This window comes from Mesoplodon densirostris, chromosome 3 (assembly GCF_025265405.1).
Source record: "Mesoplodon densirostris isolate mMesDen1 chromosome 3, mMesDen1 primary haplotype, whole genome shotgun sequence".
Classification (NCBI taxonomy): Eukaryota; Metazoa; Chordata; class Mammalia; order Artiodactyla; family Ziphiidae; genus Mesoplodon; species Mesoplodon densirostris.
The window spans coordinates 148,267,688-148,288,456 of NC_082663.1; the positions used below are offsets into that span (position 1 = coordinate 148,267,688).

General features: G+C 56.3%; 2 protein-coding genes across 2 annotated transcripts; both read left to right on the forward strand.

Moving 5' to 3' along the window:
* The first annotated feature begins 1,125 nt into the window (after nt 1–1,125).
* On the forward strand, nt 1,126–6,290 carry SLC25A41 (solute carrier family 25 member 41). The gene is given in 11 exon segments (XM_060092339.1): nt 1,126–1,207; nt 1,210–1,322; nt 1,544–1,699; nt 2,135–2,197; nt 2,199–2,297; nt 2,489–2,594; nt 4,550–4,573; nt 4,576–4,671; nt 4,674–4,711; nt 4,924–5,071; nt 6,121–6,290. Coding segments are annotated over 11 exon segments (1,095 nt in total).
* Nucleotides 6,291–7,963: 1,673 nt separating this feature from the next.
* Nucleotides 7,964–20,187, forward strand: KHSRP (KH-type splicing regulatory protein). The gene is made up of 19 exons (XM_060094300.1): nt 7,964–8,774; nt 10,477–10,573; nt 11,210–11,248; nt 11,597–11,636; nt 12,572–12,621; nt 12,908–12,979; nt 13,761–13,818; nt 14,130–14,304; nt 14,488–14,586; nt 14,921–15,019; nt 15,152–15,254; nt 15,975–16,075; nt 16,169–16,313; nt 16,391–16,551; nt 16,633–16,742; nt 17,171–17,259; nt 17,345–17,545; nt 17,634–17,711; nt 17,796–20,187. The coding sequence occupies exons 1-19, from the start codon at nt 8,517–8,519 to the stop codon at nt 18,071–18,073; spliced, it is 2,253 nt and encodes a 750-aa protein (XP_059950283.1). The 5' UTR covers nt 7,964–8,516; the 3' UTR covers nt 18,074–20,187.
* The last annotated feature ends 582 nt before the right edge of the window (nt 20,188–20,769 follow it).

A 20,769-nucleotide genomic window follows, 5' to 3' on the forward strand; every position in this document is an offset into this window, starting at 1 on the left:
GCAGCCAAACATAGAAAAAAAAAAAAAAGCAGGTACCCCAAGGTCACACAGCAAGAAGTGTCTGAGATGGGATTCAAACTCAGGTCCATCTGACTCCAAACCTATGCCTGTCTTACTTCCGGGACTAACTGTGTCTCTCTCTCCCAGAGCTCCAGAGCCTTCCCATTCTCCCCCACTTCCATCTCCTCTTGCCATGACAACGAAACATAGTGTGTTAGTTTCCTATGGCTGCTGTAACAAAGGACCACAAACTTGGTGGCTTAAAATATTATCGTGGAGGTCAGAAGCCTGACACGGATCTCACTGGGCTACAATCTAGCTGTCAGCAGGGCTGGCTCCTTCTGGAAGCTCCAGGGGAGAATCTGCTAACTGGCCTTTTCCAGCTTCTAAAGGCCACCTGCATTCCATGGCTCGTGGCCCCCTCCTCCATCCTCAAAGCCAGCAATGGTCAATGGAATCTTTCTCACAACCAGTCCCTCTAACACTGATGGTTCTGCCTCCCTTTTCCCTGTTGAAGGACTCGTGAGATTACATTGAGCCCCTGTGGTTAATCCAGAACAATCTTTCCATCTCCCCATCAGCTGATTAGGAACCTGAATTCTACAAATTTAATCCACCCCCTCCCCCTTGCCATGTAACGTAACACGTTCACATGTTTATCAGGCAGGTTTTTTTTTTTTTGGTTTTTTTTGTTGTTGTTGATTTGTTTTGTTTTGTTTTGTTTTGCAGTATGCGGGCCTCTCATCGTTGTGGCCTCTCCCGTTGCGGAGCACAGGCTCTGGACGTGCAGGCTCAGCAGCCATGGCTCACGGGCCCAGCCGCTCCGCGGCATGTCGGATCTTCCCAGACCGGGGCACTAACCCATGTCCCCTGCATCGGCAGGTGGACTCTCAACCACTGCGCCACCAGGGAAGCCCCGTTCACATGTTTAGAGGGATTGGGATGTGGACCTTTGGTCGTCGGGGAGACACTCACTCATCTCATATGCAGTGAGCTCACAAGGGCCTCTGGGACCTCATAATCCCCTGGGACCTAAAGTGACAAGGCGCCCCTCCCACATAGTTGCTGGATGGGCAAACTTCTCACCAGGGATTTGAACCTAAGTGTCCTGACCTTCCAGCTGCCATGGGAGCCCAACCTGAGGAAGGTCAGAAGCCTTGCTCGAGGGTCCAGACCCTGTTTAAGAGGGTCAAGTCCTTACTCACCAAAACCCACCCCCCTCCTTGAACCTGGGCTATACCCATGGATATGGGTACGTGCTTGGGCATGTGCCTGAAAGCAAACTGGAGCATCTCCCAACACAGCAGCGGAGTTTGGGCACCGTGGGCCTCCCAGCACCTCCAGCCAGGACTGCAGGGGGAGAAGGCTACACTGCCCACCCCCCTGCATGGCCCGCTCCTCTCCCAGCAGACCTGGATGGAATGCCACCTTGAAGCAGTGGGGACCGGGTAGGCCTTGGACTGGGAGGGGGTTCTGGAGATGTGTCTGGGGAAGGAGCTCCAGCCTGGCTGAGTGGGGGGTGAGAGCTGGGTCTGTCCTGCAGATGCTGGACACTGGACAGCAGCTGGTGGTCCCTGTGGCTATCGTGGAGGTAGATAATGAGGGAGCCTTGTGGAAGTTTCTCCTCTCGGGAGCCATGGCCGGGGCGGTGTCTCACACAGGCACGGCCCCTCTGGACTGTGCCAAGGTGTACATGCAGGTGTATGGGGAACATGGCGCTGGAGCTGCTGGGATGGGGATGGGCGGAAGTGGAGCTGATGGAGTTCAGGATGGGGGTGAGGGTGTAACCGGAAAAAAGTACAAGGGTGGGGTGGGGACAGGGGTTGGAGTTGAGAGGATGGTACCAGGGACAAGGATGGGGTGGGGATCAGAGAACTGGGGATGGGGTCTTTGAAGACAAAATAGGACTGGAGAGGAGAAGAGGACGGATGAGATGGGAATGGGAGTAGGTGTTGGGTTTGGGTTTGGGTCGTTTTAGAGAATTCTACGACTAGTGAAGGAAGGCACTGAAGAAGGAATGGGGATGGGAGGGGGTAGGTCTGGAGTTGGGCAGCTGGAGATAGGAGAGGTTGAGCTCCAGGCTGGGATGAGGATGGAGGGCTCCTCAGAGGGCCAGGGGCCTCCGTATCTCCAGGTCCACTCCTCCAAGACAAATTTCATGAATTTGCTGGGAGGTATACGGAGCACGGTCTAGGAGCTGGGGGTGGGGAGGTGTCTGCTTGCTATGGCAGGGCAGTGGTATCAACGTACTCAAGATCGCCCCGGAGTACGCCATCAAGTTCTCTGTCTTTGAACAGGTGGGGGGATGGTCTGCTTTTCCCAGCCCCACCCTCAAGCCCTCACCTCTCCTGCACCCACGACCCCCAAAGCCCAGATCCTTATCCAAGACATATGTTCATCCTCCGGGTCCCAGACCTCTTCCCCCTGGATGAGTTTCAGCAAGGAAGGAAGGTTAGTTATTCTCTCACTTTCCTCTCTCCTGTCCCAGTGTAAGAATTACTTCTGCGGAGTGCATGAGTCCCCACCCTTTCAGGAATGACTCCTTGCCAGCTCCCTGGCTGTGGCCACTTCCCAGACGCTCATCAACCCCATGGATGGAATGCCTGGGAGGGGGTTTGAGCAATTGCAATTGAGCAATGCACCTCGTTCAGAATACAAAATCACCTACTTGTATTTGTTTTTTACTGGGATGATGTTCAATTCATAGTTGAGTTTAGAGATTATTGCCATCCATATGATATCGGTTCTACATATCCGAGAACATTTCCATTTGTTCAAGTCTCTTTTTTTGCCCTTTAATGGTCTTTTAAAGTTTTCTCCACATAATTCTTGCCCTTGTCTGTTTTTTTTTTTTTTTTTTTTTTTTTTTTGGCTGCTTTGGATCTTCATTGCTGAGCATGGGCTTTCTCTAGTTGTGGCGAGAGGGGGCTACTCTTGGTTGCGGTGCACAGGCTTCTCATTGCGGTGGCTTCTCTTGTTACGGAGCATGGGATCTAGGCATGAGGGCTTCAGTAGTTGTGGTGTGCAGGCTCAGTAGTTGTGGTGCACGGGGTTAGTTGCTCCGCAGCATGTGGGATCTTCCTGGACCAGGGATCGAACCCGTGTCCCCTGCATTGGCAGGCGGATTCTTAACCACTGCGCCACCAGGGAAGTCCCCATTCTTTTTTATATATATATTCTTTTCCATTATGGTTTATTACAGGACACTGAATAGTGCCCTGTGCTATATACAGCAGGACCTTACTGTTTATCCATTCTGTATACAGTAGTTTGCATCTGTGAAGTGTTTCTGTTTTTGATTGTTGCATAACAAATTACTGCACTCAGTAGCTTAAAAAGATACAGATTTATTATCTCATTGTTTCTGTGGGTCACGTCTGGGCACTGGCTCAGGGTTTGATCAGGTGGAAATCAAGGTGTCAATTGGGCTACCAATGAACCCATCTGAGGCTTGCGGTCCTCTGTGAAACTCCCTGGTTGTTGGCAGGATTCATTTTCTTATGATTGTAGGACCGAGGTCCTCAGCTCCTGGAGGCCACCCACTGTTTCCTGCCATGTGATCCTCTCCATAACAGTTTGTATGTTTGAGACCAACCTGAGGGAATTCCCTGATGGTCCAGTGGTTAGAACTCTGCACTTCCACTGCCGAGGGCCGGGTTCGATCCCTGGAACTAAGATCCTGCAAGCTGTGGCACGGCATAAAAAAAAAGAAAAGAAACAACCCGAGTGTTTCTGATGCTTCCAATCTCTCTGACGCCTTCTGTCTCTGGCAATAGACTCTCTTTTAAAGGGCTCTCCTGATTGGGTCAGGCCGACCCAGGACGATTTCTCTTGATTAACTTAACTGGTTAGGGGCTTTATTACATCTGCAAAATCCCTTCAGCTTTGTCACATCCTGTAACCTGACCGAGGGGAGTGACAGCCCATCACATTCACAGGTCTCTAGGCATTCAGTAGCTCAAGGGCAGGAGGGAGGGTATTAAATAGATCATGCCATCAGGGGGATGGAAATCTTGGGGACCACCTTAGAATTTTGCCTACCACACTTGGTGTGCTGTCTTTTGCACATCTGTAGAGCTGCCAATATTTTGATATTGGGGCATTTCATAAAAATTACAGTAACTGGCTTCTTTCAGAATATTGGCAGATCTGGCTACCTGGGGTCCACACTTGCACGGATGGCAGTACATCTGGCTGGCGTTAGGGCAGAGCTGCGGCAGACCCCACCCAGCTCACATCTCTTCCTTCATCCTTTTTTTTTAAATTTTTTGGCCACGCCACGCAGCCTGCGGGATCTTAGTTCCCCGACCAGGGATCGAACCCGCATCCCCTGCAGTGGAAGTGTGGAAGCTTAACCACTGGACCGCCAGGGAAGTCCCTCTCTCACCCTCTTGGGCTGAGAGCACATATAGGCCGAGGCATCCGAGTTTGAAACTCAGCTGTGTGCGTTCCTGAGCAGTTTCCTCCTGTGTAGATGGGGACAGTGGCCATGGTTGGGGGTCACTGAGAGGATTAGATCAAACAAGCCACCTCACTCCTCATCCTCCCCAGGTGCTGAAGACACGGCTGACCCTCTGCCGACTGGCCAGTACAAGGGGCTGCTAGACTGCGCCAGGCATATCGCGGAGCAGGAGGGCACCCACGCCCTTTACCGCGGCTACCTGATGCTTGGCACATTCCTTACGCCTGCACCAACCTGGCTGTCTACGAGGTGTGGGTCCAGCAGAGGCAGGTGTCAGGGGCAGCGTGAACCCAGGCCTGTAGAGAGCTTCCTCCTGGCTTTTTTTTTTTTTTTTGGCCACGTGGCATGTGGGACGTTAGTTCCCCAACCAGGGATCGAACCCGTGCCCCTGCAGTGGAAGTATGGGGTCCTAACCACTGGCCCACCAGGGAAGTCCCTCTCCTGTCCTTTTTCTCTTGTAGATGCTCAGGTGCCTCTGGCTGAAGTCAGGCAGGGACATGGAGGACCCCAGTGGCCTGGTCAGTCTGTCGTCCGTGACATTGTCCACAACCTGTGGCCGGATGGCCAGTTACCCACTGACTTCGGTGCGCATCAGGATGCAAGCCCAAGGTCAGCCTGGCCCTAGAGGCGACCTTGCATGCCCCTCCCCACCTTGCCTCTGCTCTCTGAACTTTCTCATCCCCCCAGAACTGACTCCTAAACTCTCCATATCTGATCCTGGCCACCTCTGCTGACCCCTGAACCCACCAAAACTTACACTCACCCCCCAAATCTGATCCCAGCCCTTCAATTAACCCTGCACATCACTAAAACAAACATCCAGGGCTTCCCTGGTGGCACAGTGGTTGGAAGTCCGCCTGCCGATGCAGGGGACACTGGTTCGTGCCCCGGTCCGGGAAGATCCGACATGCCGCAGAGAGGCTGGGCCTGTGAGCCATGGCCGCTGAGCCTGCGCGTCTGGAGCCTGTGCTCCGCGGCGGGAGAGGCCACAGCAGTAAGAGGCCCGTGTATCGCAAAAAAAAAAAAAAAAAAAAAAAAAAAAAACCAAAAACGAACATCCAGCTCCCAAATGACTCCCACAAACCTCCTTGAATGTGACTCAGGCCCCCATACTGACCTCAAGACATATACTCCCCAAATGACCTCCCAACTTCTCCACATCAGTCCCAGCCCTCAACTGACTCCAGAAGTCAAACCGTTTCTAAATTTGCCAAATCTGACTCTAAGACATCCCCAAACTCATAACCACCTGCTGCACTATCCTGGGAACTCCCCAAATGTGACCACCCCCTAAAGGGGCTCTCAAACCCTTAAACAAATCCTCAAACATCCAAACAGGTCCTTAGCCCTCCACCCTGATCTTGAAAATGTCCCCAAACTACCCCTTAGCACAATCCCCAAATCTCTAGCAGATCTTAGAAATTGGAATGTTTTCTAAGATGTTCCCTACAACAATCCTGAAAATTCCTGCCCCTCACTCTCCCCAAACTGACCAATTTCCTCTAAAAGTCTTCCAAACTTCTTTCCAACTGACACCCAGACCCCCTGCTCCTGGCTTCACTGCCCACCCCCCAACTTTCCAGCCCGCGCCCCGCTCCCCGCTCCAGGATGCCCAGTCATCTCTGGCTCAGGCTCTGAGCTTGCCTCTGTCCCCGCAGACACCGTGGAGGGTTCGAACCTCACCATGCGTGGAGTCTTCCGGCGGATCCTGGCCCAGCAGGGCTGCCCAGGGCTGTACCGAGGCATGACCCCCATGTTACTGAAGGTGTTGCCAGCAGGTGGCATCAGCTACGTGGTGTACGAAGCCATGAAGACCCTGGGCGTATAAGCAGTGAACTAGGCATACCCTGGGCAGAAATGGACAGGAGGATCCAGTGTCCCCTGGCCCCAAAGAACCCTCCAGGCTTGGGACCCAAGGTGGTTTTTGTCAGAAGCAGGCTGGGGGCCTGGGTCAGAAGATTCCTGGAGGGACTTACCTGGTGGCTCAGAGTTTAAGAATCCACCTGCCAGTGCAGGGGACATGGGTTCAATCCCTGGTCCAGGAAGATCCCACATGCCACGGAGCAACTAAGCCCATGTGCCACAACTACTGAGCCTGTGTTCTAGAACCCGCGAACCACAACTACTGAGCCCGTGTGCCACAACTACTGAAGCCCGCGTGCCTAGAGCCCATGCTCTGCAACGAGAAGCTACCGCAATGAGAAGCCCGTGCACCATAATGAAGAGTAGCCCCCGCCCGCCGCAACTAGAGAAAGCCTGTGTGCAGCAACAAAGGCCCGACGCAGCCAAAAATAATAAAATTAAATAAATAACTTTAAAAAAAATTCCTGGAGCCTCCTCCCCCGGGTGCAGCCTGGGACTAGTTCGGACTCCAGTCTGACTCGCTGTGACTTGTCCTTGTTCCAGGGCAAAAGGGTGAATGTGGAGACAACCAGGAATAAAGTGATGGTCTCTGCTGGACGTGTCTGGGATACGTGGGTCCAGGAGGGCAACTGGGGATCTGTTACACCTGGGTCCAAGAGAGGAGCTGCTTATCTGGAATCTCCGGGTCTAGGACAGAACTAGGACTCCCTGGGTCCAGCAAGAAAGCTAGGGACCTGGAATCCTTGGTTCCAGCTAGTGAGCTAGGGGCCTGGAATCCTGGGTCTAGGATAAGAGCTGGGACCCGGTATACCTGGGTCCAGTGGGTAAGCTGGGAACTTGGAATACCCTGGGTCTAAGAAGGAGCTGGGTATCTGGATCCCTGGGTCCTGGAGCGGGGATGGGTACCTTGGGCCCCTCAGTCCTGAATGGGAATTGGAAGCCTGGAAGACGCCTAGGTCTAGGAGAGAAATTGAGGGCCTAGGATCAGAGCTTGGAGCTCGGATTCCAAAGATCTTATGTGAAGCGGGTGTGGGGTGTGGAATTAGAGTCTGGGATCCCTCGGTCCTGGGAGGAAACCAAAGGCCCTAGACCCTTGAGTTCGGGAGGAGAGCTGGTTCCGTGAGTGCTGGAAGAGAAGTGGGGGCTCTAGATCCCTGGGTGGAGAGAGGAGAGGGGGTACAGAGGATCCCTCGGTTTCCTCTTGCTTTGGGGCCACCCCACCCCCGGAAGCACCCGTCTCCAAGGCCTCAAGCAGGCCACGTGCATGGCCTACCCAGCCAGGTTCCTGGGGCGCTAACCCAGACGTCAGGCCTGAATTCCGGCAGCCGGTCGCCAATGCCCACGTCGGCTGCCATTCACTCCAGCTACGGCTAATCCCCTCCCGCCGTCTGGTGGCCGGCTCCGCCCCAATGCAGCTGCGCTTCCACTGGCTCCCACCAAAACGAAGCACCTTTATTTCCTTCATCGCCATTTGTCCGGAGAGGTGTCAGTCACCTTACGCCCGCCCCCACCACTCAACCATTGGCTTGGAAGACAGGACTAGGAAAGGATTCTGGTTAAGACCGAAAGTAATTCAGTCCAAACGCAAGCGCATCACACAGATCTCGTCAGAGACTGGATACGTTGATTGCCAATCTCTATAAAAACCTCCTTCCATGTGTACTCATTGGCTTGCGTAGACGACTATCTCGCCGGACGCCCGCCCAGCCGTTCAAAGAAGCCTTTCGCCAGATCCCTTCCTGTCCACTTGACTCTTCGGAGCCATCAATCCGGTTCTGAAGCCGCCCACCGATTCTGGAACTCCCGCTTCATTGGGCCTCGGGTCTTCTCGGATCTCCTCGATTTGCCCCCCCAGCGCCGGCAGCCCGCAGCCCACTGCCTCGGAAAGCTGTCGATCTCGAGGCGCCTCCCGCCCACTGCCCCTCGCGGCACTCCGATTGGCCGCTCGCCTCCAGAGCCCGTGATTGGGGTCCCGGGAGCAGCAGCCGCCTTCCATTGGCCCGGCCGCGCCGTCCGTCAAGCCGGCGTCGGGAGGGGGCGTCCCTCTCCCCCCTCGTCGTCTTTCCAGCCGCTGGGTTCCCAGAGTGCTCCGCGGCCGTGTGGAGCGAGGCCTTGTTCCCGCGTTGAGCCGCTGCTGCCGCCGCCGCCTCCTCAGCTTCAGCCTCCGCGCCAGGCCCGGCCCCGCCGCGCCATGTCGGACTACAGCACGGGAGGACCCCCGCCCGGGCCGCCGCCACCCGCCGGCGGGGGTGGGGGCTCCGGAGGAGCCGGGGGTGCCGGGGGAGGCCCGCCGCCGGGCCCGCCGGGCGCGGGGGACCGGGGCGGCGGCGGTCCAGGCGGCGGCGGCCCGGGCGGAGGGTCAGCCGGGGGTCCCTCGCAGCCGCCCGGCGGGGGTGGCCCGGGAATCCGCAAGGACGCCTTCGCAGACGCAGTGCAGCGGGCCCGCCAGGTGAGGAGGCCGCGGGCCTGAGGGGCGCGCGCGCGGGCGGGGGAGGGGGCGGGGTCACGTGCGCGCGCGGGGTCGCGGGGGGGCGGGGCCGCCGCGGGGTCACGTGGGGCGGGGGCGGGGGCCTGGTCCTCCCCAGATACCTGGAGTGGGGCCCCCCCCGGGGGTGACCCCCTGCAGGGGTAAGGGTCGTCTGGGGTTCACCCAAGAGCGGCCCCTGGGTGTGCAGGGTACCTGGAGCGCGGGGACTCACTTTGGGGACTTCCCTCCCCCGTTAGGACGTCCTCCACTCCTGGAAGCAGGGGGCTCGCTTTCCCAGGGAGGTCTTGTGTGCCCCCACCTCCCCATCAGGGCAAAGAGCACTGTTTGCCCCCAACCCGGTCCCATTTCTGCGTGCTCCCCAGGAAGGAGGAACTTCGTGGTGGGGGGGCAGAAAAGTCCTCGAGCCTGGAAAGTGGAAAGGGGACCCTTTGGCTGCCAGGCAGTGGCCAAGCACTTAGTTGAAATGGGGAGGGTGGGCCTAGGGACTGGCTCTTTTTGATGCTTCTGGTGACTTGAAAGCGTGGTCTGTCTCTTTTGGGGAGAGAAGGGAAGGGTCCCACCACTGTGTTTTGGGGCATGATGACTACATGGAGGTGTCACATGCTGGTGTGTGACCTCCCCGGCTCCATTCTCGCCTCCCCATGGCCTGAGGGGAGGAGGCCCATAGAAAGTGAGGACTTCGTTGCTCTTTCAAAAGGAAGCTGACCCGGCTCGGGCCATTGAGTGCTTTCTCACTCAGGATTGTCCCAAAACCTCCAGGACACAGTGGGAGGTCCCGTTAGGGGAATGCCCTCTTCTCCCAGCGTAGTCTGTGGCTTTCACCCCTGGGGTGGGATAAGGTTCTAAGCTGCATTTGATCTGGTTGTCTCCAAACGGTCTTGACTGAGAAGCAACTATAACAAGGGGAGTTGGTGCTGTCATTTGGGGTGGGATAAGGCCCCATCTAGGCATCCCAAGAGCTTTGGCTCCAAGTGTTTAAAAAAAAAAAAAAGTATTAGGTAAAAAGATAGATTCTCAGCTCATGGCTGTGTTTCTTTGGAAAACTTGTAATGATTCTACCAGCAGACTCTGGTCTTAAATTTGTTGGGTTGGAGTTTATTTGACGTTGCTGTTCGTGTGTCTAAAATGTAACATGTGTTCTGAGAAAGGTCTTCTGTTTTGGTCAAAATGAGGGTTTCAGATTCCTTGACAAAAACTTTCCTAAGGTTTGTTGAACAAATGCAAAGATTTTGAGGGTGAAGGAGATAAAGGAAAATTGTGCTCTTCAGCATCCCAGAGGACCAGGAGCTTGGGCAAGTGAATGTCTGAAAGTTCTCCCTGGAGGAGGGGCCTTGAGGACCTTCCATGGCACCTGAACTTCTGTTCCTTTCACCCCTAGAACAAGTCAGTGTGGATTACACTCTGGCCACGAACAATTTAGGCACAAATCTCATAGAGAAAAAGGAGTTTTGAAATTCCTGAATAACTCTTGAACTCTGAGGCCTTGGTTAAAAACTTTTTCCAGAAGGTCTTAACCCACAGGCTCTTACCCAAATCTGGGGGAAGCCACTCCCAGGCCAGAGAGGAAGACCTGTTGGGTTTAATGAACCAGAGAAGTTGATCTAAGCACCATGGAGGGAGGTTTTGGGTGGTAATTTTTCTCTGCTTACAACTTTATTTCTAGATCGCAGCTAAAATTGGAGGTGATGCCGCTACAACAGTGAATAACAGCACTCCTGATTTTGGTTTTGGAGGCCAAAAGAGGCAGTTAGAAGATGGAGGTAACTACTTGCTGGAGGGGCAGTGGGGAGAGAGTGAGGTGCCTTTGTTTGAATGTGGTTCAGAGTTGGGGGAGCCCGCTGCCATTTTGGTCTTTTAAAACCTCAGCGATCCCAGCTTTGTTGTCTCTTTTTGTTCGGGCTGCTATCCTGAGGTATCAGGTGGCTGAGTGGAGGGCAGATTGATTGTGACCAGGTCCAAGTTGTAAGTTGGACTCAAGACTGTTCCTCCCCTCCTGCCAAGCTGGGGAAGTGTTGGCAGTTCTCTCGAGGCCCCACATCAGTTCAGTGTGGCTGGCCCCGGGGCATGCAGTGTGATCCAGAGCAACCCAGAGTATCAACTCGGTGATCAGCCTGACTTCCTCAAGGCAGGTTTGGTCCTAAGCTGGAAGGACTCGGGTGCCACCGTAATTTTCCCCCTGTTGCAAAGGGCTTCTTATCGCTGAGTGCCAGTGCGGGGGATTGATGAAGTCTGGCCCCCCTCAGGGGTTGATCTCTGCTACTCCCCTGTCCTGGCTCTGACGTGGGGGCTGAGGGACAGGACGATTGTCTGCCAGGACATGCGGCACCAGCATCAGATTTGAGGCAGCTGTGGGTGGGTGGGTGGGTGCTGCATCTGACATCCTCTTCTTTTCACAGACCAACCGGAGAGCAAGAAACTGGCTTCCCAGGGAGACTGTAAGTCCACTGGGTGACACAGGCAGAGGGCAGCTTCAGGATCTTAGGAGGTTTCTAGCAGTGGGGAGCTGGAAGTACTGAGCAGACAACACCTCTCCTTCATGGAGCCTCTGGGTGTTCCTCTGAGGTCCATGAGCTTTAGAGAACCCAGAGCCTGGGAATTGAGGCAGAAACCTCAGAGCGTGTGTGGTTGTGAGGCGGGCTCCATTGCTTTCACTCGGGAAGGCTCAGAAGCACTGTGATAAGTGCTAGTTGCCCCTCGTGCAGGCAGGAATGCCTGGGGCCGGCAGTGTTCGGGGTCCCAGAGAGGAGCCAGGCCAATCTTTCCTTTGGATTTTCTCTCTGCAGCCATCAGTTCTCAGCTCGGACCCATCCATCCTCCCCCCAGGTAAGTTGTGATTTGGAGAACATGTCATTTCTTTCCTCTCTATCTCTGGCCTTTTGTACTGACTTGAGGGAGGGCTCTGTCTGAGGCCACATCATTTAGGGCTTTGTCTCCCTTGCTGGCCAACCAGGGAAAGGAATGAAAAGCAGAAGGAGCTTCATTTGTCCCTTGTACTTACTGTCTCTGGGGCTGTAGAGAGCACAGGGCTGTGGCTGTTAGCTGTAATGAGGAAGGGGCATCTCTGCACCCTCTTGCTTCCTTTGTTTGGAGTGGGGACAATCAGAAGCACAGCTATCCCTCCTCCTAGAAAAGGCTGGGGACTGACCTTGGCCTTCTCGTCTGTCTTCCGTAGATTCTTGTTCCCTGAGAGCTGGAGGAGCCGGGGGGTTGGGGTGGGAGGAGGGTCTTTCTTACCTTTTTGCCCCAGAATGACCTCAGTGAATCTGATGTAGAATTCTTTGTGAGGGACCCTGTTGTTGTTTTTTTTTTTTTTCAATTGGCTAAAGTTTTGTGAGATGCAGTAAAAACAATTTATTAGGAGGATGAAATGAAAAAGATACAAAGCCACTTTTTTTTTTTAATTAAAATCTATAGACATCAGATGACACCATCAGATTTCTGTGAAAGTGTCCCAAGTTCTCCTTCTTGCCTTGAGTCGGTGGAGCAGCACTGGTCCAGGGGTTCACACCACCCCAGACCAAGCCTCTTGTGGCCCAGAACGGGAAACTGAGGCCCTGAGAGGTTGGGTGATCTTCTGTGGGCCGAGGGAGCCCCCGAGCCATTGTCAGACTCTGCTTGGGCCTGTGGAGGCTTGGTCCCCATGTCATAGAAGGCAGGGCCTGTGGCTTTGGAGGTCTTTCTCCAGGAGGCCCTCTGGCACTTCCATCCCCCCTACTTCGCTCCTAATTGATGCTGACTCTCGTCGTCTCTCTTTGCAGGACTTCAATGACAGAAGAGTACAGAGTCCCAGACGGCATGGTGGGACTAAGTGAGTGTGGGTCAGCCGTGATCAGGGATGCCAGTTATCCCCCCATCTCTGGGACAGTCTCCCAGGAGCCGCCGGCAGCCCGGGAACCTCTGGTCTGAAAGAGCCCATTTCATGCTCTCTCTGTCCCCATCCTCTCTGGCTGGGGGGACGGCAGAGCTCTCAACTTGGCTGCTCCACCCCCCCCCCACCCCCCGAACATCAGCAGGGCCGGGACCCCCTCCACACAGTCTTCTCAGCGCCAGGCTCCCCTCCTCAATCTCTGCTTTTGTTCTTTTTCTCCACCTAGTCATTGGCAGAGGAGGCGAACAGATTAACAAAATCCAGCAGGATTCAGGCTGCAAAGTGCAGATCTCTCCAGGTATGGGAAGCCAGATCTGGGCCAGAACAGGCGCTGGGCTGGGCTGAGCTGAGCTGAGCTGAGGGGGCTGGGGTGGGGCGTGGGGGGTGCTCTTGGGCTTTCTGTCATAATCCTCTGGCTGCCATGATTGGATAGAGGTGAAACGGGCTGGTGTTCATTGAGCACGTTTTATGTGCTAGGCTCTGGCGCTTCGAGGTGTAGCTGCAACTCTATTTTCTTCAGTTTTCTGGTGAGCGGGGAGGGCTGGAATCCAGTACAGGGAGCTGCACCGCAGACCTTGTTCTGACCATGTTGCCACCTGAGCTAAACACCTGGTGGAAAACAGGTGGGAATGTGTGAGGCAGGGGAGCTCGTTAGGAAGAAGAGCTGAGGTCAGCCCTGGGTTCAAGTCCAGTTCTGCCTGCTCCTTGGCAAGTGCCTGCTTTGCAGGGCTTTCTGAGGGCTCGCCCTCCCTAACCTGTGCCCTTCATTGACTGGAAGCTGCTCGTCATCAGTGGTGATGGACAGGGCCCAGGTTTGGGACTTTCTGGAATCTGCCTTGCTTTCCATCTCATCTTTTTTCTAAAAGTTTTGCCTCCCTTACTGGATTGTAAGCTTCCTGACCTTGGCCTTGTGTAGAGCAGCCTCCCAAGTGTTTGGGCAGGTAAATTGATCTGTCAGGCCACTGCACGGTGGCAGAAATAGCCACTGATTGTTCTGGAGGTCTCCTCATCTCCATGGAAAGTCCTCCTGGTGTCTGCAGACCCAAGAAGGCATTGACCCTGTCTTCTTTTGTCTCCAGACAGCGGTGGCCTACCCGAGCGCAGTGTGTCCTTGACAGGAGCCCCGGAGTCTGTGCAGTAAGTCCCTGGCTGGGCCTGTCACTGTGACGAGGAGAGTGGGCAGAAGCCCTCTGGATCCCTTTGAAGTTGAGGGTGACTCCCACACCATGTTTCTCAAGCCTTGCCCTCTCCAGGGGGCTGTCCTGACACTATGATTCCCATGAATCCTGAGATCTGGGGAACCTGGGCCTGAATAGCCCCAGCCCCGAGGACAGGACCATTTGTCATCTGTCAGACCATGTGGGTTGGAATCGCCTTCCCTGGGACCTGGGTGGAGCTGCCAGGCCAGTCCTCTCTCAGGTGATGACATCCATTCTTCCCCTTCCCAGGAAAGCAAAGATGATGCTGGATGACATCGTCTCTCGGGGTCGTGGGGGCCCCCCAGGACAGTTCCACGACAATGCCAACGGGGGCCAGAATGGCACAGTGCAGGAGATCATGATCCCCGCAGGGAAGGCCGGCCTGGTCATCGGCAAAGGTGGAGAGACGATTAAGCAGCTGCAGGTAAGGGAGTGGGCTCCTCCCCTCCCAAGAAAGTTCCTCCCTGGGGCTGTGTGTCTGCACACCACTGCTCCCAGCTGCTTTGCCAGGGTCCTTCATCCATCCTCTTTGATCACACCCGGCCCCCCACACGCCCCAGAAAGTCCTTTGAGAGCTCAGCACTGACTCTCAACCTTGGCTGTAAAGGAACGGGCTGGAGTGAAGATGATTTTAATCCAAGATGGATCCCAGAACACAAACGTGGACAAACCGCTCCGGATCATCGGAGACCCTTACAAAGTACAGGTGAGCGCACCCCAGGGGCTGGTGAGGGGTTCTGGGGCAGAGAGAGGGCAGGCAGGTGAGCTGGAGATCCATATGCAAGTGGAGAGGTTTTCAAGAGCGCTGGCTTTGAAGTCAGCCCAGGACTTGTTCTCTGCTGAACTCTGCCTCCTGGCCGTTTGCACATGAGCAGGTGGCCTAAACTCCAGAAAATGGGGGTGCTCACCACATCTGCCTCTTAGGGCTTCGGATAAAGAGCTCGGCACACGTGTGTTGGTCCTTAGCTTAGGCCTGTGACTCCTGGGCACGTGGCGGGGCGGCGGTGCTTATGTGAGCACTGTGCTTCGTGTGTTTGCAGCAAGCCTGCGAGATGGTGATGGACATCCTTCGGGAGCGTGACCAGGGTGGCTTTGGGGACCGGAATGAGTATGGATCCCGGATCGGCGGGGGCATTGATGTGAGTGCAGGCTTCCACAGGTGGATGGAGTGCCAGGGTGGGCGGGGTGGGGGGTGTTGGCCAGCGGGCAGCAGAGGGCCGCGGGCTGGGGACAGAGCCCAGCTGACTCTCCTGCGTCCCGCCCACCCTCAGGTTCCAGTGCCCAGGCATTCTGTGGGGGTGGTCATCGGCCGGAGTGGAGAGATGATCAAGAAGATCCAGAATGACGCAGGTGTTCGGATACAGTTTAAACAAGGTCAGGGGCCAGCCGGGCGTCAGCTGGGCACGTGGACATGTTGACCAGGTCTGTCCGCTGAGGAGCACTCTTGGGGTCCACTGCGGGCAGCTTGGCATCAGGGTTAGCTTGTTGAGCCTCTGCGGTGCCTCATTACTCCTAGGCCAGCAGGACATGCGTCATCGCTTCCCCCCTGGTGGGACAGCCACGTGAGAAAGTGGGTGACAGGCAGGCTTTCCAAGTCGAAGTGGGGAGTGTGTTTTTCTCTCCTGTCAAATTCTCTTTTTTCCTCTCCCCCGCCCAAGGGCTCTCCTGACCAAGCCGCCGGGGCCCCTGGGCTGGGTTAGCTTGCATGGCCCCAGCTCTGGGCTCCTGCCAGCCACAGTGAGAGTGTCTTAGTGGCCGGTCTGTGGGGAGGAGGGTCTCCTCTGTGCTTTGGAGAGATTTGTTGTCAGTTCTTAGTTCTGTCAAGTGCATCCGTTAGTTCTGGGGTATACCCGATGCAGAAAGAAGCCTCATCCGCCACCCTGCCTTAGCTGGTTGGTTTCCTTCTCTGGCAACGTGGGCCCGCCGGCCTTTCTCGGCCCCTGAATACGTGGAGGGCGGCGAGCGGCACTTTGAGGCTGAGATATTTCAGACACCTAGCCTGGCCCAGCTTCTACCCTGAAGAGGCGGTGTTACGGGGGTTTGGAGTTGTGCTTCTCTTGTAATTGCGTTTTTGTTCTCTGGGTGCTGCCTCAGATGACGGGACGGGTCCTGAGAAGATAGCTCACATAATGGGGCCCCCAGACCGGTGTGAGCACGCCGCGAGGATCATCAATGATCTCCTCCAGAGCCTCAGGGTGGGTGGCGTCGGCTGTGATGAGAAGGGCTGGTGGGGACACGGGCCAGGCTGGGTTCCTGTGTTAACCCTCCATCTCCTCCCTGCCCTGCAGAGTGGTCCCCCGGGCCCCCCAGGGGGTCCTGGCATGCCCCCAGGGGGCCGAGGTCGAGGAAGAGGCCAAGGCAACTGGGGCCCTCCCGGTGGGGAGATGACCTTCTCCATTCCCACTCACAAGTGTGGGCTGGTCATCGGCCGAGGTGAGTGGCCCTTCCACGGGCCCCATCCCTCCCCCGCTCTCCTCCCACCCTCCCTTCATGGCCTGTGGCTCCCGCAGGTGGCGAGAACGTGAAAGCCATAAACCAGCAGACGGGCGCCTTTGTAGAGATCTCCCGGCAGCTGCCACCCAACGGGGACCCCAACTTCAAATTGTTCATCATCCGGGGCTCGCCCCAGCAGATCGACCACGCCAAGCAGCTCATCGAGGAGAAGATCGAGGTGGGCTGGGGAGGGGCTCTGGGAGCCTGGGCCCGGCTCCTTCTCCCCCTCCACTGACTTGTCCGATTCTCTTTCCTCCAGGGTCCCCTCTGCCCAGTGGGACCAGGCCCTGGGGGCCCAGGCCCTGCCGGCCCCATGGGACCTTTCAACCCCGGGCCCTTCAATCAGGGGCCACCTGGGGCTCCCCCTCAGTGAGTATCCCTGCCGGCTCCCTGGGGTTTGGGGTGGGGTGGGGCTGTGCTGGCAGGGAGACTGGTGGACCCTGTGTCCGTCTCCTCCGCTGAGATGGCCAGCCCTGCCTCGTGGAAGTGCTGAGCGTTTGGCCCCAGACGTGATCCCGGCCAGTCCCCTGTTTACAGACGCATTCTTAAAAGATGCCACAGGTGTTGCCCCTGGTCTCCACCCACGCGTAGATCCGTGCATGTTGTGCTCGGGGACTTGTACTTCCTTGAGTCAACACAGCCTGTGGCGTTTGCATCGGTCATCTCATGCCCTTCCCTGGGCCAGGAACCCGCAGTGCCACTCAAGGGGTGCTCTGGGTCCCCATCCGAGCTGCAACCATCCTCTGTGGGGACCCAGGAGCAGCCTGGCTCATGTGTTCCCCGTTCTTGTCCTGCAGTGCTGGAGGTCCCCCTCCTCACCAGTACCCACCCCAGGGCTGGGGCAATACCTACCCTCAGTGGCAGCCGCCTGCTCCTCACGACCCGAGTAAGTGGAAGGACCCGACCCGGGCAGGCGGAGAGGGGGCCAGCTTTCTGGGCCACCACTCAGCCCACACGTCCTTCTCCCGCAGATAAAGCCGCGGCTGCCGCCGCAGACCCCAACGCTGCCTGGGCCGCCTACTACTCACACTACTACCAGCAGCCCCCAGGCCCCGTGCCAGGCCCAGCACCGGCCCCTGCGGCCCCGCCCACCCAGGGCGAGCCCCCTCAGCCTCCACCTGCCGGCCAGTCGGACTACACTAAGGCCTGGGAGGAGTACTACAAGAAGATCGGTGAGTGCTCGGGTCAGCCAGTGCGCGGTGGGTGGGTGGGCGGCCGTGTCCCCAGGCTGGGCTCTGACCTCGGAGCCTGTGTCCACAGGCCAACAGCCCCAGCAGCCCGGCGCACCCCCACAGCAGGACTACACAAAGGCCTGGGAGGAGTACTACAAGAAGCAGGGTGAGCCGGCGGGGCCGCGGGGGGCAGGACCGGGCTCGCCCTCGTGCCGGCCACACTCACCCACCCTCTGCCCCCCCCCCACAGCTCAAGTGGCCACGGGAGGGGGTCCGGGAGCACCCCCAGGCTCCCAGCCAGACTACAGTGCCGCCTGGGCCGAATATTACAGACAGCAAGCCGCTTACTACGGACAGACTCCAGGTCCTGGTGGCCCCCAGCCTCCACCCACACAGCAGGGACAGCAGCAGGCAAGTGGGAATTGCCACCCTCCTCCTCCTCCTTTCTCCTTCCAACCCCCGGCTACCGTCCATCCTGCCTTAGTGGGTAGCGCCGGAAATCCCTTCCCCTGCGGGGTGTGTCCTTGATGCCTGCAGCGGGGGCCGCGTGGCCAGAGGTCTCCGGGAGTCCCCACGCGCCGGGGGAAGTGTGTGCTGGGTCCAGAGGTTAAACGAAGAGGCCTCCCTCCGCCGGCCCGCTTGTTCCTGTGTAACGCTGTCATGATGCTGGGGGAGACCGCGCGAAACAAATAAAAGGAAGAACTGTTGAACTGGTGGGTAGTCCTGGGGGTGGGGGGCAGGCCGTCCGCTCAGATGCTGGTCGCCATCCTGGCTGCTAACTCACTCACTCAAAATCTGGCCACTTGGGAAGAAAACGGATATTTTTTCCCTTCTCTGCATTACTTTCATGGTTTTTGTTCTTTTGATTCTTTTTTTTTTGAAACCACGATCTCTCCCCGCGTGTCCAAGTGACTGTGTGTGCTGCAAGCGGCCCCGTGCGGCTCGGCCGTGGCCCGGCCGTGGCTCCTCCCGTGGCTCCTGTGGGCTGTGGGGAGGTGCTGAGGGGCCTGGGCCCTCCCGCTCCACCCAGGCTCGGCCTCTCTGCTCCCGTGCCCGCCTTGTGTCCTGGTCTTGTCTGTGAAGTGGGCATGACGATCGCTGCCACCTTCCAACCTACCTCACAGGGGTGTTGTGGGGACACCGTGATCTCTGACTGTCATGTTGTGATGCGCCGGGCCGCCCGCCCTCCTTCTTGAAGACAGGGCCCCTCCCCCCTCCCCTCCCCTCCCCCGCTCCCAGCCCTGAGTGCTTCTTTCCCGCTCTCCCTCTCCCTCTCTCTGTCTCCCTCTCTCTCTGTCTCCCTCCTTCTCTCCCTCTCTCCCCCTCCCCCCCCTCCCTGCTGCTTCTCCTTCCTTTGTGTCACTCTCTCCTCCATCAGGGAGCCAGTCTGACTTCAGCCGAGCCCCGGAGCACTGACTAGACAGCTACAGACACTTCCTTCGGCCTGCGCTCACCACAGGCTCAGGAGAGGGGCTTCCTAGCCCCCTCCTCGCCCCCGTCCCCCAGTCTCCCGCCTCCCCTCCCGTAGTGACCAATTCCTATCTCTTCCCTCTCCGCAGGCTCAATGAATCGAATGAATGTGAACTTCTTCATCTGTGAAAATCTTTTATTATTTTTTTTCCATTTTGTTCTGTTTGGGGGCTTTTTGTTTGTTTTTCTTCCGTTTGTTTGTCGAGAGAGCGATGGCTGCCAAGGAGGGGGTGCCTGGGGAGCCCTCGCTGTGAGTGGCTTGGAGATTGCAGCACAGGCAGTGCCGGGCTCTCGCTCTCTCGCTCATTCTGTGTGTCTCACATGCTTTTTTTCTTTCAAAATTGGGATCTTTCATGTTGAGCCAGCCATAGAAGATAGCGAGAACTAAATCTCTGCAAAAAAAAAAAAAAAAATTAAAAAGCGAAACAAAACCTATGAAATTATATATATATATATTAAAAAATCTCTATCATCCCCCCCCCGCCCCACCCCAGCGTTCCTGACACTGCCTCTTTCAGGAGAAAGCAATTCATTCACTCCCTACTACCACCCTTGGCCCTCTTCATGTTTTTAAAATAAACTTTTAAAAAGGAAAAAAAGTCACTCTTGCTATTTCTTTTTTTTAGTTAGAGTTGGAACATTCCATGGACCAGGTATTGGTATTGCAGGAACCCTGCCCCGCCCCACGTCAGGCAGCCCCTCACTCAGCCTCTCTGCTCCTCCTCTCGCTCTTCCTTCCGCCCCAGCCCAGCTCCCCCACCGCCCACCCCTCCCGCCCCCCACCCCCAGGACTGGTCTGTCGTGTTTCATCGGTTCAAGAGGACATTGAAACTGAAAACAGTTGAGAACAAAAACAAAAAATTGTATGGCAGTTTTTACTTTTTATCGCTCGTTTTTAACTTCACAAATAAATGATAACAAAACCTCCCCGTGTCTGCCGGGTGCCGTCTCTCTCTTTCTCTCCCCGTAGACTTTTGAAGCAGATGTTTGTTCTTTATAGATGTTGTAAAAGCCTGATGATGGTGATTGGAAATTACAAGCTTTGTGTTGTGTTGGTTTTTTTTTTTTTAACCGGAATTATAAGAAAAGATAGTTTTCTGCAGGCGCATTGTGCTTTCCTAACTCTGCCCCCCACCCCTTTTTTGGTTAAATAAAGTGCTTTTTGTCTAAAACGGCGTGCTGGCCGCAGTTGTGTTTGCAGAGGAAACAAGCTGAAGAGGAACTTGGCCCATGAGAGTGGGGTGTTGGCCCCCCAAAGACTGGCCACCTGGTCTTGTAGGAAGGGAGAAGCAGGCAGAGCCCCAGCAGTGCAGTCCTCCCCCAGCGTTCCCGCCTCTGGGAACGTGGGGAGCAAGGCCCCCAAGAGGGTCCCCAGGGACAGGTGTTCCCATGGATACAGCCTGCCACCACAGCAAACCCATGGCCAGCCGTGCCTTGCAGGACTCGGCCTGGCCCTGATGGCATGCCTAGCTGTGGCCTGTTTTGCTAGCAAGCCCTGAGGTGGAAACCTGGCCTGTTGAAAGGAAGGGCGTCCGTTCCAGTGGTTTGTGGCAGTCTTAAGGACGAGGGCAGGAGATGGGACGGTGGTCTGAGAGGCCACTTGAGCTGTCGGGCCCAGGGGTGAGCGTGTGGAGGCATGCTGTTTGCCTAGGGTGTTCCTCTGGGATTTATGGTTGAAATCCCAGCACTGAAAAACTCGGCAGTCACACTCAGAATCTGGATGTCTGGGCCCACAGGCTTCAGTAGCAGGAGCA